At 35.9% G+C, this 13,478-nt stretch overlaps 1 protein-coding gene across 1 annotated transcript in view; it reads left to right on the top strand.

Annotated features, from left to right (window-relative positions):
• Positions 1-13,478, top strand: part of znf292a (zinc finger protein 292a) — a 39,331-nt gene that overhangs the window by 3,053 nt on the left and 22,800 nt on the right. The window contains exon 3 of the mRNA XM_052579833.1: positions 6,023-6,101. Coding sequence (XP_052435793.1) covers positions 6,023-6,101 — 79 coding nt within the window. The remainder of the gene's footprint in view (positions 1-6,022; positions 6,102-13,478) is intronic.

Here is a 13,478-nt window from a genome sequence, read left to right as displayed (position 1 = left end):
AAGATACACATGTATCACATCACGCACCTGCAGCGCTTCTGCGAGCTGAGAAAACATAATATTACATAATACATAATTATTACATAATATATATATATTTAATGAATAAATAGGCCTATACGAGAAATATATTTTTTTACTTTATAAATTAAGAACATTTTTGGTTTTGATTACCCTCTGGAGTCTAAGGGTATTTTTGGGAACTGGAGATGTTTTGTCATGCCCTGATATTTGTGCTTTTTTCATTTTCTTATACACATCTAAATGGCTAAAGTCTAATCTCACTGTAATCAGCACAAACTGGGCTACTGAGAATGAGGAGTTGTCGTCATGGCAGAGAGCCCCTCCCCTCAATATCACAGTCTCCGCCATGTTGGCAGGACACGGGCGGCAAAACATAATTGTTTACGTGTGTTAAGTCGGTAGTAGAGGAGGTTCTCGCAATTCTGCACTGTTTTACCATGCCTGGAAGTTACTGCTGCGTTAAAAACTGCTGCAGTACCTCACACGATACATATGGAACACATAGGAACAATGGAATACAGGTTTTTTTTAGGTTACACCAAGCGCAAAACAGCGGTATTTGGAAAAGCTCTCACGCATCCAAAATATCGACCCATACAAGCTCCCTGCAATGGAATGGCACAGAGACCTGGACCATTTACCTCCATTCACATATATGGACATTGTGAATTATCTTGTTTTAGGTGTACGTTACTACACAATGCATGAGTTTAAAAGGCACAAGTCATTGGAAAGTTACAAGGCTTTCTGCTGTGGCTGGGTCCATCTACAAGCCTCCAGGTGGTGAAAACAGTGTTGTACTGGCCAAGGTAAGTTTATTCACATGCGTTTTAGCGTGTTGTAATTCTTGACCAAATCGACAAACTAACTTGAATAACTGCGACTGTTTTGTAAACACTAGATTATAACGAGATGTGCAATGTACACAATCGTTTCTAACATGTTTTGATGAAGGCTAAAGCTGTGTATGTTTAGTTATAATTTGATTTTAGCCCAATAACATATACTGTACCAGATTTTTGTGTTGGGGGCTGCAAAGTGGACAAACCAGTTCCTGGTTGGCTAGGGTAGTTAAATGTGTTGTGATTGCAAGATGTAAATGTCATGATTAGATTAAAGCCATTAACAGTGTGAATGCAAGGTGACTTACATCGTAAACGATATAATTCACAATGTCCATATACTGTATGTGCATGGAGGTAAATGGTCCAGGTCTCTGTGCCGCTGCAGGGAGCTTGTATGAATCGATGTTTTTGATGCCTGAGAGCTTCTCCAAACACCGCTGTTCCTGTAAGGTCCCATTTCTTTCGCCTTATCTTTTTGCATTGCTTTACTTTCTTCCTTTTCTTTCTCGTATTCGTTGATATGTCTCTGTCCCGCCGACATAATAAATGCGCAAATATTAAAGAGCTCTGAAATGTTTAGTCACGCCTCTGTGAAGTTCTGAAAGCATTGCCCCTGGCAACCGATAGTAAATCAACCCAAATCGGCACGTGACTCCTCTAGTGTTGTCACGGTACCGAAATTATTGTTTTGATACCGATACAGAGTTAAAAATTGCGATTTCGATACTTTTTCGATACTTTTCCTGAAAGGGGAAAAAACACTCAAATATCATTGCTGTGCTTTATTTTAAAACCGGGACAACATTCTAATCATATAACAAACTAATGAACGTTTGAACAGCATATATGTTAAACATTTGAACAAAAAATGAAATAAAATATCAATAAAAAAAAAAAAAATTTGAGCAATGACATTCAAGGTAAAAAATAAATAGAAAATTTAGCAGCATTATCTCAGTTATCATAAGAAACATGAGTAATAATTTTATATTTATTCTGAACTTTGAATAAAAATATGAACAGCGATTATATTAAACAACGTTTCTGAACTCAGAAGATTAAATATCAAAATATAAATAATATCAATTTAAACAATAGCATTGAAGGTAAAAAAAAAAAAATGCAAATGAAGCAAATGAAGTTTAGCAGCAATATCTCTTATTCTGTCAGTTATGCAACCTTTCCTTTCAGAGGAGAAAACTCAGCCAGTGAGCTTTATTTAGCGTGATCTTTTTCTAACAGTCGTGGACCGGTGGCCACAGCATCACTTGTGCTCGCACGTGCAGCCTAGTTATGTGCGGGTCGGGTTTTTGTCCAACCCGAGGGTCTCGCTTTTATGAAATAATTTGGCCCGCGCTGCATATTTCTTTACCTGCCCCGTGCATCTGGGACATCACGGAAGATACATTGCTACTTAGACCTTCGTATTGTAACCTTATTAAAGGAACTAATAAAATATGAAAATATATATTCCAAATATTTCATATAGGCTATATTAAATTGCACTGGTGATAGTTTGTTCGGGCACAAATCTTTTAGTTGAACTAATCACTCTTGTTCACGTAATCCGACTCATATTTCTCATTCACTGAAGTTCTTCCCTCCACAGCAGCGCGTGAGTACGGCGCTATTAGCAGCACATGCGCAGCTCGTGAACAGCTCTGTGAACTGTTTCATCCTGTCAAAGAGTTACTCAAGATGTGACGGAGCATGTGATTTGTTGAATGAAGTGAACGAATCCACCCTTCACTGAACTAGATCGAGTGATCTTCTCGTTTGTGAACGAGTTGAAATTAACTAATACATCTCGTTCATGAATGAAATGACTGAGGTCTGTGAGCATGTAAATCTCAAACAGCAATCAGCAGATATAAAGCACAGTTATAGGTAATGTGCGCACATGCTTGTTTTAATATATAGCAAACAGAACATAACTCAACGTTTTATCCCCGATTTATTAATGTGAATATATTTCAATATGAACTGTCTGACCAAACAATTAAAATGTTAATTATGCAAGAAAACCTTGTGCTTTCTTCATCTAAACAACTTTAGACTATTTAGTTAATGTGATTATGCACACATTTGAATAAAGCCAAATCATTTTTTGTCACATGGTTATGAGACGAACTGTACATCACTTATGCAACCATCTCGTTGTAGTGTTTGTCACATGACAGCTGCAGCTTCTTTGCTGTGTGCATGAGGAGAAAAAACAGTCGTCCATAGGGAGGCACTGGAAGCGTGCGTTGCACACACCAACATGAAATACATCTTTAAAATCTGGAACATGGTCATTCTTTTAAGTATCGATACTAATAAATTTAGGAATCGTGACGTTTTTAATTTCCGAGAATCGCAATACTTTTGAAGTATCGGTGCACCGTGCAACCATATGAGAGTGAATATATTCATTGTCATGCTTAGAAAATGCCCAATAATGCATGGAATGAGCGGAGGGTAGCATCCTCTGTTTCAAGATTTTGTATTACATCACACAGAAGTGTGTAAATTCATTCCAGCATTGATAAAGCACAACTCCCTCACACTTTCAGCACTCATTCATCTCTACATACTCCTCTAGCAACACCAGAACATTTTGGATGCTTTGGTATTATTATTGACTTGGTCTCTTAAAACCAGAGTATGGATTCCCAGAATTTTTTTTGTTGTAAATATGGGCCTGGAAAGAGGTTAAATTATTTTATTTTGCTTTGGCTTACAGTAGGTAATTCTACTGGTGGTAACAGCCATGCATGTCATTTCTGCAGGCTGCGTCATACTCTGTGAGATAGTGCCACTCTTTTCATAGCTCTGAAATACTTGCATGTAATTTCTCCTGCTCTTTTTTTTCTAGCAAAAATGTACTAATCACTGAATGAAAATTTAAAATGAAAACCTTAGTTTTTCAGGAGCCTTATCACAAGTCCATTGTTTTTGAATGTGGGTGCTACTTCAATCCTCTACCAACACATTGGCAATTGAATCTCCATTGGCTAGTAATTTTTTTAGTTTACTCCCCAGACAGGTATAGGAAAAATACAACAAGGAATATCGTTTACATGTAACACGGAAAAAACGACTCACCAAAGCGATGGTGAATCGTGCGCGATGCACTAGAGTTTACGGAACATCAAATGCAGGTGGCGCTGTGCATCCATTGAGGTGAACTGAAAAATAGCAGATTACTTGACGGAGAGTGTACTGTAACTCAGAAGCGCTCAATCAAGAGTGGAGGGCGAGTGAAAATATATGTGCTAAACTTATACTTAGCCTCCAACTCACACACTGGCGAGTAAAATCTGTGAATTGATTAGCCATTGGCTAATATTAGACATCATTTAGTCGCCCAGAGTGAAGATTTAGTCGCATATGCGAGTGATTTATTTGCAATGTAGATATTGTACTTCTGCAATAATTTCTCACTTAAAACAATAATTTGGTCCTCTTGTACTTGTATTGTCTTCTTTTATACTAAAAAATAAGTCACCTGGCAGTTTTCTCCCAAATGGTTACTTTGCTACCAGCTTTTAGTCAGAGTATGATTCAGTGGGCTATATAACACTTTTAATTGCCAGGAAATTACTTGTCTTTAAAAGTTTAAGTTCAATATACTTACATGTTGATCGAAAATAGTCTTAAACCCAGGGCTTGAAAACAAAAAATAATTCAATTGGTTCAGTCCGAGCAGAATCAATATTTTAACGTTCCTTTTCTGCGTTCCTCTGATATTATTACCGTTCCGAAACTGGTTTGGGTGGAGCAAACCTTTTTAAATATTTTGATAATTTACTGAAAATAAATAAATGACTTTTTAAACCATTTAACTGATTATTAATCGGTCAAAATGAGCTGATACAGTTTGCTGCATTCATGCACACTCAGAAACCGGTGACTGTGAACGAATCAGCAGAGCTTGTATGAGCTTTTGCCATCGCTGAATCTTTCTCAGACGTTTCCAAATGTCGAAATTGGTTAGCGCATCTATCTGTGCATGATGATGTACAGTGCCCCTGGCGAGCGGAGCTTATAAAAGTTGGGAATAATCAAAGGAGAGCTGTGGTCCTCAGTTGGGCAGGAAAGGCATGCTGGTGCTTGAGTGTTGAATGCACATGCACCAACACCAAGAAAAAAAGGCCCTTTTTGTGCTGCATCATCAGGCCTGATTTGGTCTTAATCCGCCCTGAAGGTGGTTCATTGTCATTAAGAGTCTCCTATGATGAGTTCACAGCTGAGCGGACATTTCACTCGCTGGCTTCAGCGTCATATTTGCATATGCCGGAGTCTACTGGAAATTCTGATTGGTTGGCAGCAAATTTCAAATATCAAATGGAACGATAAAATAACGTTATTAAGGGGTTATTGCCATTTCAAATTTTCAATTCTGTTCAGAACTATGAAATTTGATTTCGTTTCGGTTTCTGTTCCTGTAAAAATTTTGTTCGTTTCCGGTTTTCATTTCTGTTCCTTGAACCGGTTCGGAGCCCTGCTTAAACCTATAAATTTTTTTTGAATATAGTAATTTTCAGGAGGGCATACTCGTTTTTGCAACACAAAATGTTATCACTTTGATAAGAAAATCTTATTTTGCCAAATAATTTTGGCATCCTTCTTTGGTAATTGATCAAGCAGACTTGTTAGAGCATTTTATCTCCAAAGAACCCCAACATATTTTCTAAGTAAAGTTTTAGAGGGGGTGTACTAATTTATGCTGTGCACTGTACCCTAGTAGTTTTTTTTTTGTGCAATTTAAGCATGTGACTATATATTTTGGTCGGAAGGGCTACTATGAGTATAGTTGTTGGGCTTTACATTTAGACACATGGTTGTTGTTTTAAAAAAAAAAAATTCTAAAATGAAAGTTGATAAATGTATTTTATAAATATTTAGTAAATATCCATTCTCATTATGTCATTCTTTATTGTTTTAAATATGTTATCCAGCTTTGCAGCATTCTAGTTCAAAATGCTGCAGAGCTGCAGTTCTCTGGGGTGCAACAATGTATATACCTTAATGTCCATTTTTGCTTACTGATTTTTTTTCACTATTTAATTATATAGTGGCATGCTATGGTGTTCATTAAATACAAAAATAGTCATTTTTAAATACAAAGTAAGTAAATGTACTCATTCTATGTTCTTGTTTCTTCTTAGGAGCTGTCTGAATCTTCTGTTGTCATTCTCTGAGCAAATCCCTGGTGCCTTATGGGAAGAGTTTCAATCTTCTGTCAAGGTCAGAGACAATACTTAACTGCATGTTTTTATTACAATAAAGGTAACATGCAGCATGTGGGAAGTAATAGATGGACCTAGATCATTAAACTATGAAGCAGAATGATACAATTAACCATATAAGCTTCATATAAGAGTATCATTTTATAAAGGATCAGCTTTATTTACCATTGAATCGCACTTGTCACACAATAACAATTATTTTTTAAATAGAAGAACTATAAAGAAAACTTGGGTAAGAGGTCAAAATAAAAAAATATGTATAAGAGAGCTTGGTTAAGGGATTTAAGGGTTTACAAACACTGAAAACTATTTTCAGTGCACACTTTATCTCTATGTATCAGCTGAATGCAACAACCTCCGTGCACAAGTGGCTGCTATTGTGCAAGCCAGGAACAGCTAGAATGGTTGTACTCAGAAGTAGCTGGATAATATGATATGTTTTATTCATATAGTAAACAGAATCATATACATATACTGTACATTTATATGTGCGTACAAACAAATATTGTGTGCCATGATTATAAAGAAGCGACGTGATTATAAAAATAGCACGGCTTGTTAGGGCTGGATGATTAATTTAAACTGAAATTCAGAACCTTTAACTGAATTGTCCCATGTCTGTTATTTGTTTTTGTTTTTTAATCCTACTAACAGGATAGTTCACCCAAAAATGAAAATTTTATGTTTATCTGCTTTACCCCAGGGCATCCAAGATGTAGGTGACTTTGTTTCTTTGTGACACAAACTGAGATTTTTAACTGAAACTGTTGCTGTTTGTCAGTCTTATAATGTAAGTGGGTGGGAATCACGGTTAAAACATAAAATAAAATTTTTTTTTTTAAAAACACGCACAAACAAAACCAAATTTCACAATCCCTGCGGTTCGTGATGATACATTGAGGTGTAAAGACAAAACGATCGGTCTGTGCAAGAAACTGAACAGTATTTATATAATTTTTTACCTCTGATTCATGCAATGTGCAAACTGTTCGAACTCTCCTAAGCGCATCCTCCTCAGCGCGTTCTCAAGCAGGCATGCGAGGAGGCTTCTTCTTATTGCTTTACGGCAGATCGCTGATTTATAAGTGCATTACCATGGCTGTGTCAGTGGTCCACTGGATGGTGATGGGTCGGTGCAACGTTGGGCAAGTGGCTTAACCGGTGTTGTTGCTTAACAATGGTATCACCGTTAGAAGCGTCTATTATGGCAAGCCTATGTCTCACATGTGAGTGGTGCGTTAAATTAATAAAAAAATTTACATGCAGTGCTGCTCATCAATGGCAGTACCAAAACCAGTCGGATGACCCCGGAGGTGGGTCAAGCATTGCAAGTAGGGTTGTTACGAGAACCGATTCTATAGTACCAAGTTTGTATAAAAATTTGAAAATCTTGTCGGTACTTGTTTTTTTTCATAATCGTCTGGAACTGAGGGGGTGGTGGTGGGGGGGGTCCTCAAAGTGTAAAAAATACGAAAAAAATGCCTACAAGCACACAGAAGAACTACACGTGGAATATATGAATATGATATATGAATATGATTGTGTGAGATTTAAATTAGAGAGTGCAGCTCTGAAAGCATGAGTGCTGCATATAATAAAAAAACACACACAAAGTTACAGTCTGTCTGACAGCTTACAGCATGTTTATTCTATCCATGAATTATCCTTATTAACACTAATTTTATACCCATAATTTACTAAAGCTTGCATTCAGAGCATAGGCATGTGTGCACACGTGAGTGTCGGTATTTCAAGCTAGCTTTGATTTCAGTTGTTTGAAATAACAAATAACCATTAGTAGTAGGGATGCACTGAATGTTCGGCAACCAAAATTATTTGGCCGAAAATATAAAAAAAATAATATTTTGGTGTTTGCCTGAATAAGCGAAAATGCCTAATAATATGTACCGAGCAATGACTAATGAAATCAAATAGAGGCATGCACTAATGCAGCAAACATGTCGGCAGTGTGAAAGTATTTAAAGCTATCAGAGAAAGATGCAGAAATCATTACAAGCATGAAGCCACGACAGCGAGAGACTGTTTTGTGCTGCATCACATGTCTTCAATGAGAAGAAGAGGTGGCTGATGCTGGTGGTTAGGCTACTGTGAGATGAGAAATTGTGAAATAAACTGCAGAATGTTTTATTTTCTAATGCATGCACATTGCATGTATTCTGATAGCGCTGCATGAGCTTCATGCTTGAGGTATTCAGCCAATCACAATCCACTGGATAGCTGGCTAATCAACATGCACCTCACTTTTCAGAACGATAAGCTTTGTAAAAATCGACGCCTTTAAACTGCATAAACATAATGCATTACACCAAATACACGAAATAATTAACGAATCGTGGAAGTGTTGATTATATAATTATTTTTTCGATATTTTTACATCACATGAAAGGCTGCAGTGAGGGGCATTGAGTAAACAGAGTCTGTTTATCGCGTGAATGGAGTGATTTCGTCATTATTGCGACACGTTTTCTCTCACAAAATGCTTTCACCACAGCTAACAGCAAACACATGAATAAACCACATGAATACAGTTAGAGCTTTGTTGTGCAGCATAACAGTGTCATTCATTGTAAAGGCAGTTTGGGCAAGTCTGCAGATATACTCGCGATGTGTGACAGCTCCGAAAAAAATTCTTTGATCGCTTTCTGTAGTTAAATCACAATTTAAATAACAGATTTGTCTCATGAGAAACAACGTGAAGTTGATCGTTTAGTCACTGGCTTGATTCACTAATGCATAAACAGTATTAAACGATTTAGAAAGAAAGTCTGTGTGAACTTGAATTAGAAACACTTCAGAAATCACTGATCAGGCATTAATGAACACTGTTACTCACTGTTTGTGGCGGTGCTGTCGAATCCATATTATACAAGTCTGTTGGTAATGCCTGTGCTGACATTGCGACTGATTTATATGTAAATATTTGGGCGGGCAAAGCAGGGAAAGGGGAGGTAACATTTCTCCTTATAACGTCACAAGGAGGAGATTCAAGATCAGCCCGGTTGAGCTTCCATTTTCTCAAAGGCAGAGAAAGATAGCAAAATCTCGATTTAAACCGATTAAAATTTCTAGAAACTTGGGCGACCATATACAGGCTAGGGGAACTTATTATAATGTTAAAAAACCTCAGAAAGTGACATTTTCATGTCATAGGAACTTTAATATTTCTCGTGGCCCATACATAGTGATCAAAAATTAGAAGAAACGTGACCCTGGACAATAAAACCAGTCTTAAGTCCAGATTTTATAGAAATAAATTGTTTTTGAAAGCCTTGTGGCACTGTGAACATTATATTTCATACACTTTAAGCTGTTTTTTTTCCAAATGTAATAGGATTAGTCCAACGAATCATTATGTTGACTTGGCAACAAGCCAACATACTGTTATGCTATTTAAACTTTTTTTTATTTTTATTATTATTATTCTTCTGAGACTGAATTACAAACGTATCTCCTCCTAGGGCTTTAAAGCCACAAGCCCCAAACTGGGCAGACACCTGTGGGATAGAGCGGTGCTGGTTGCTATATCTTTTCAGAGTTATCAGATCTGACCCGGTAATAATAACATATGTTGGTTTAGCTTGTCAGTGTGAATGAAATGTGTAGCCTATTTATTTGATCAGACTTAAAGTTTTTTTTTTTTTTATTAATTTTTATATGTAAAAATTCATTACCCATAGACTTACATTGTCTGAGAAAAATTGCGCCCCTACAGTTGCAATGAGATTTAGGGGAGGAGTCGGGTTTCGTTTCACTTTTAAACCGGTTAAAAATACAAGTAAATAATACAATTTCCTTCAAACTGACAAGCTAAACAAACATATCTGATTAGTACAGGGGTTAGGGCTCATTAACAATTTATTTCTGGGCAGAGAGCAGTCAGAAAGACGAGAGAAGAATCACGGCTGATCAGCTCAGTCATTGTCTACACGGAGCTCACAACGAGCGAATTTATTCTTATTTAAGACCTTTTCAAATTAAATTATATTGGCGATTGCACGCAATCTACCTGTTAGAACACACCAAGAGCTAAATTCAGATGTTTCTGAACTGTTTAATATGGAAGTTCTAAGTGGCCATGCATTATAATATTTTTTCTTCTTGTTTTCTCGTTATAACGACTTAATTTTCTCGTTATCTCGACATAACGAAGTTCGTTTTCTCGTTATAATGACTTCATTTTCTCGTTTTCTTGACATAACGAAGTTCGTTTTCTCGACATAACGAAGTTCGTTTTCTAGTTATAACGACTTAATTTTCTCTAAGAAGTTACACAACTTTGCCAGCAGGTGGCACTATAGACCTGAATATAACTGATGGGGCGTTGTACACTATCCACTTTACTGTATGCGGACCTTCCTAGTGATTGCTATAATTTGTGCAGTCTTCATTACTGACATTTAATTAATTCATAAATGTTAAATGCTTGAATCAATATGAATATTTTGTGTATTAAGTTCCTGCTAGATGCATGAGTTTCACCAACACATTCTGTGTCATAAAATAACTGCTTATCAAAACCAAGGTTGACATCACTGTATTCTGTTTATCTACAGTATATGGGATTTATCGATGTAGGCTGATGTGCTTCTTTTCCTTATTACTAATCTTTATTGTTAACCATATTGATGAGAAATGTGATGTATATGTAAAATCCATAGGCTAATTTAATTCAGTTATGTTCTATAATGTTGTAATCATTTTTTTCTACACACACACACACGTACACATGGACGCTCTTTTCAAACAGAAGCTTGTAACACACATGATATCTGCTACATCATATAATGACTACTACAAATTATATATAATTTTATTTCAAATAAAGGGAAAATGAAAAGTGAGTTTAATCCAAGCAGCTCTAATTTCCCGGTGTTGCCATTTAAACATGTTAATTACAAAAACAAAACGTTTGTTGTACTGTCTCTTGAAAAATCAACAGTGATTGATCAGCCTTTATTTATATACAGTATTGTAGACGTTATTACCTAGGTGAAGCTAAATTTGCTGAAATATAGGCTACAGTAAGAGCGTCTGCATGGTTGTCCATCAGATGCCTGTCAAAGTTGAGTTCATTACTATAGCAACAGTAAAACTGTTATGTCGTTATAACGAGAAAACAAACTTTTGTTATGTCGAGATAACGAGAAAAATAAGTCGTTATAACGAGAAAACAAAAAGGGAAAAAAATTATTATGCATGGCCGCTTAGAACTTCCGTAGTTTAAAGTAATAACATGATATATTCGCGGCAGCCAAATGTCCGCGAGCTCGCGATGTTTTTGAGCTGTTTATGTGTGCAAAATGAAAAATAATTTGACAGCGTGATACAGCTTATGAATACTGGAAGGAAAAAAAGTCACGACAGCCTGGAGTCGATTAACGCATATACAAGTCATTTTCTCCTGATAACCCCGAAAATTACTTAAATTACACTGAGTTTTAATCGTACAGATAAGAGCAATACATCAATCGAATCTGTAAAGGGTCCACTTTTTTTTGGATACAAACATAATAACAACAAAACTTTGTGCACTTATAAAATAAAGATAACAAACAAGGTGTGCTGTCTGCAGCCTTGGTCTGCGCTGATCTTCATTTACAAACATGTCATTAAAATGAACTGTAACTCCATGAATACTCAACGAAGAGACATGAGAGATATATCTATAGAAAGCTTGACATGTCTACTTTTAAACCAAACAAGTGCTGCCGAACAAATATTCTGTGATAAAGTAATCCATATCAAAACAACGCAATGTCCTTTTTTCACGTCTAATGTGTATGGAAGGCCAAGAGGGTCAAATACACGTGAATTTTAACGTGTCTCTGTAAAGGGTCTACTTTTTTTGGATACAAACATAATAACAAAACTTTGGGCACTTATAAAATAAAGATAACAAACAAGGTGTGCTGTCTGCAGCCTTGGTCTGCGCTGATCTTCATTTACAAACACGTCATTAAAATGAACTGTAACTCCATGAATACTGAACGAAGAGACATGAGAGATATATCTATAGAAAGCTTGATATGTCTACTTTTAAACTAAACAAGTGCTCCCGAACAAATATTCTGTGATAAAGTAATCCATTTCAAAACAATTCGATGTCCTTTTTTCACGTCTCCCTTCATTATATCTAATGTGTATGGAAGGCCAAGAGGGTCAAATACACGTGAATTTTAACGCATCAACAACACGTTAAATACGTGTATTTCATGCGTAGACAACACGTATTTAATATTATTTATTTAGCAGCACTGCACAACATGGTAAAGTCATTTATATATTTTTTTAAGAGCTTCTTAAAATACTATATTACTCCGATATTATATCCAATATTATTTAACGCGTTAAATACGAGTTGTTTACACGTGAAAAATCAGCGGGTATTTAACGTGTATTTCACGTGTTAAATACACGTGAAATAGACGTGAAGTACACGTTAAAAATCAGTTTGAAGAGGTCAATGTCATTGGCTGCTGAGGACTTGGGTCAAACCACTTCTGTGAGCTTAGAGGGGTGTACCATTCATAGACAGGCAACCACCATTTAACATGCTATAGATCAGCTTATTCAGCGTTATTATTTAGTCTTTTTTCTTTTCTGTTTTGTATAGCCTATAGAAATAATATATTTAAGTTTCAGTTTTATGAAATATTTATTTTATAATAAATATTAATTAAAATGTTGTGGTGATAGTATAAAGTTTATAAAAGTTACAGTATTTTGTAATGAAACAGGACTTTTTGTTTAGCTCTAGACTCGCCAAGGTATACTATATATAGTGTCCCTTCTTTAATTTTTCAGTAATGTGTGATAACTTAAAATATGTTGTCAGTACTATTAAAATAAGATTAAATTGAATGGTATTTAGGAGATTATGGTTTTTGCATGACTTATTTCGCATTCAGCTAGACAACCCTGTCGTAGCTGTTATCATAGCCTAGGCTTTTTATTAAAAAAAGAAAACAGCAAGGGACCATGGAAAAAGACTGTTGCAGGTGTATTTCTTTATGGTATTATTATTTTAATTTTTTTGCAGTGGGGCAACTCAAGAATGTTGGGCACACAAGTACTGTGGCTCTTTTGCCCCATGGCCAAGATGGCCAAGCCAACATCAAAGTTAGTTCACTAACTTTTAATTCTAGTTTAGTCTTGTAATGTGTATGTAGCAATGTAAAAACTTGATAATCATGGGAAGAAGAAGGCGGGAACCGGCAAACATTCAAATGAAACTTTAATTATAAAATAAACACAAAACACTGTGAGTGTCTGCTTGAGTGCAAATTACTAATCATATTGGTTCATAATCAGAGATGTATAGTAACGAAGTAGAACTTCTTCACTACTGTACTTA

The sequence above is a fragment of the Carassius gibelio genome, chromosome B17 (genome assembly GCF_023724105.1).
Source record: "Carassius gibelio isolate Cgi1373 ecotype wild population from Czech Republic chromosome B17, carGib1.2-hapl.c, whole genome shotgun sequence".
Lineage (NCBI taxonomy): Eukaryota > Metazoa > Chordata > Actinopteri > Cypriniformes > Cyprinidae > Carassius > Carassius gibelio.
Note: the sequence above shows the minus strand (reverse complement) of the source record. Positions and strands in the feature narration are given on the sequence as shown.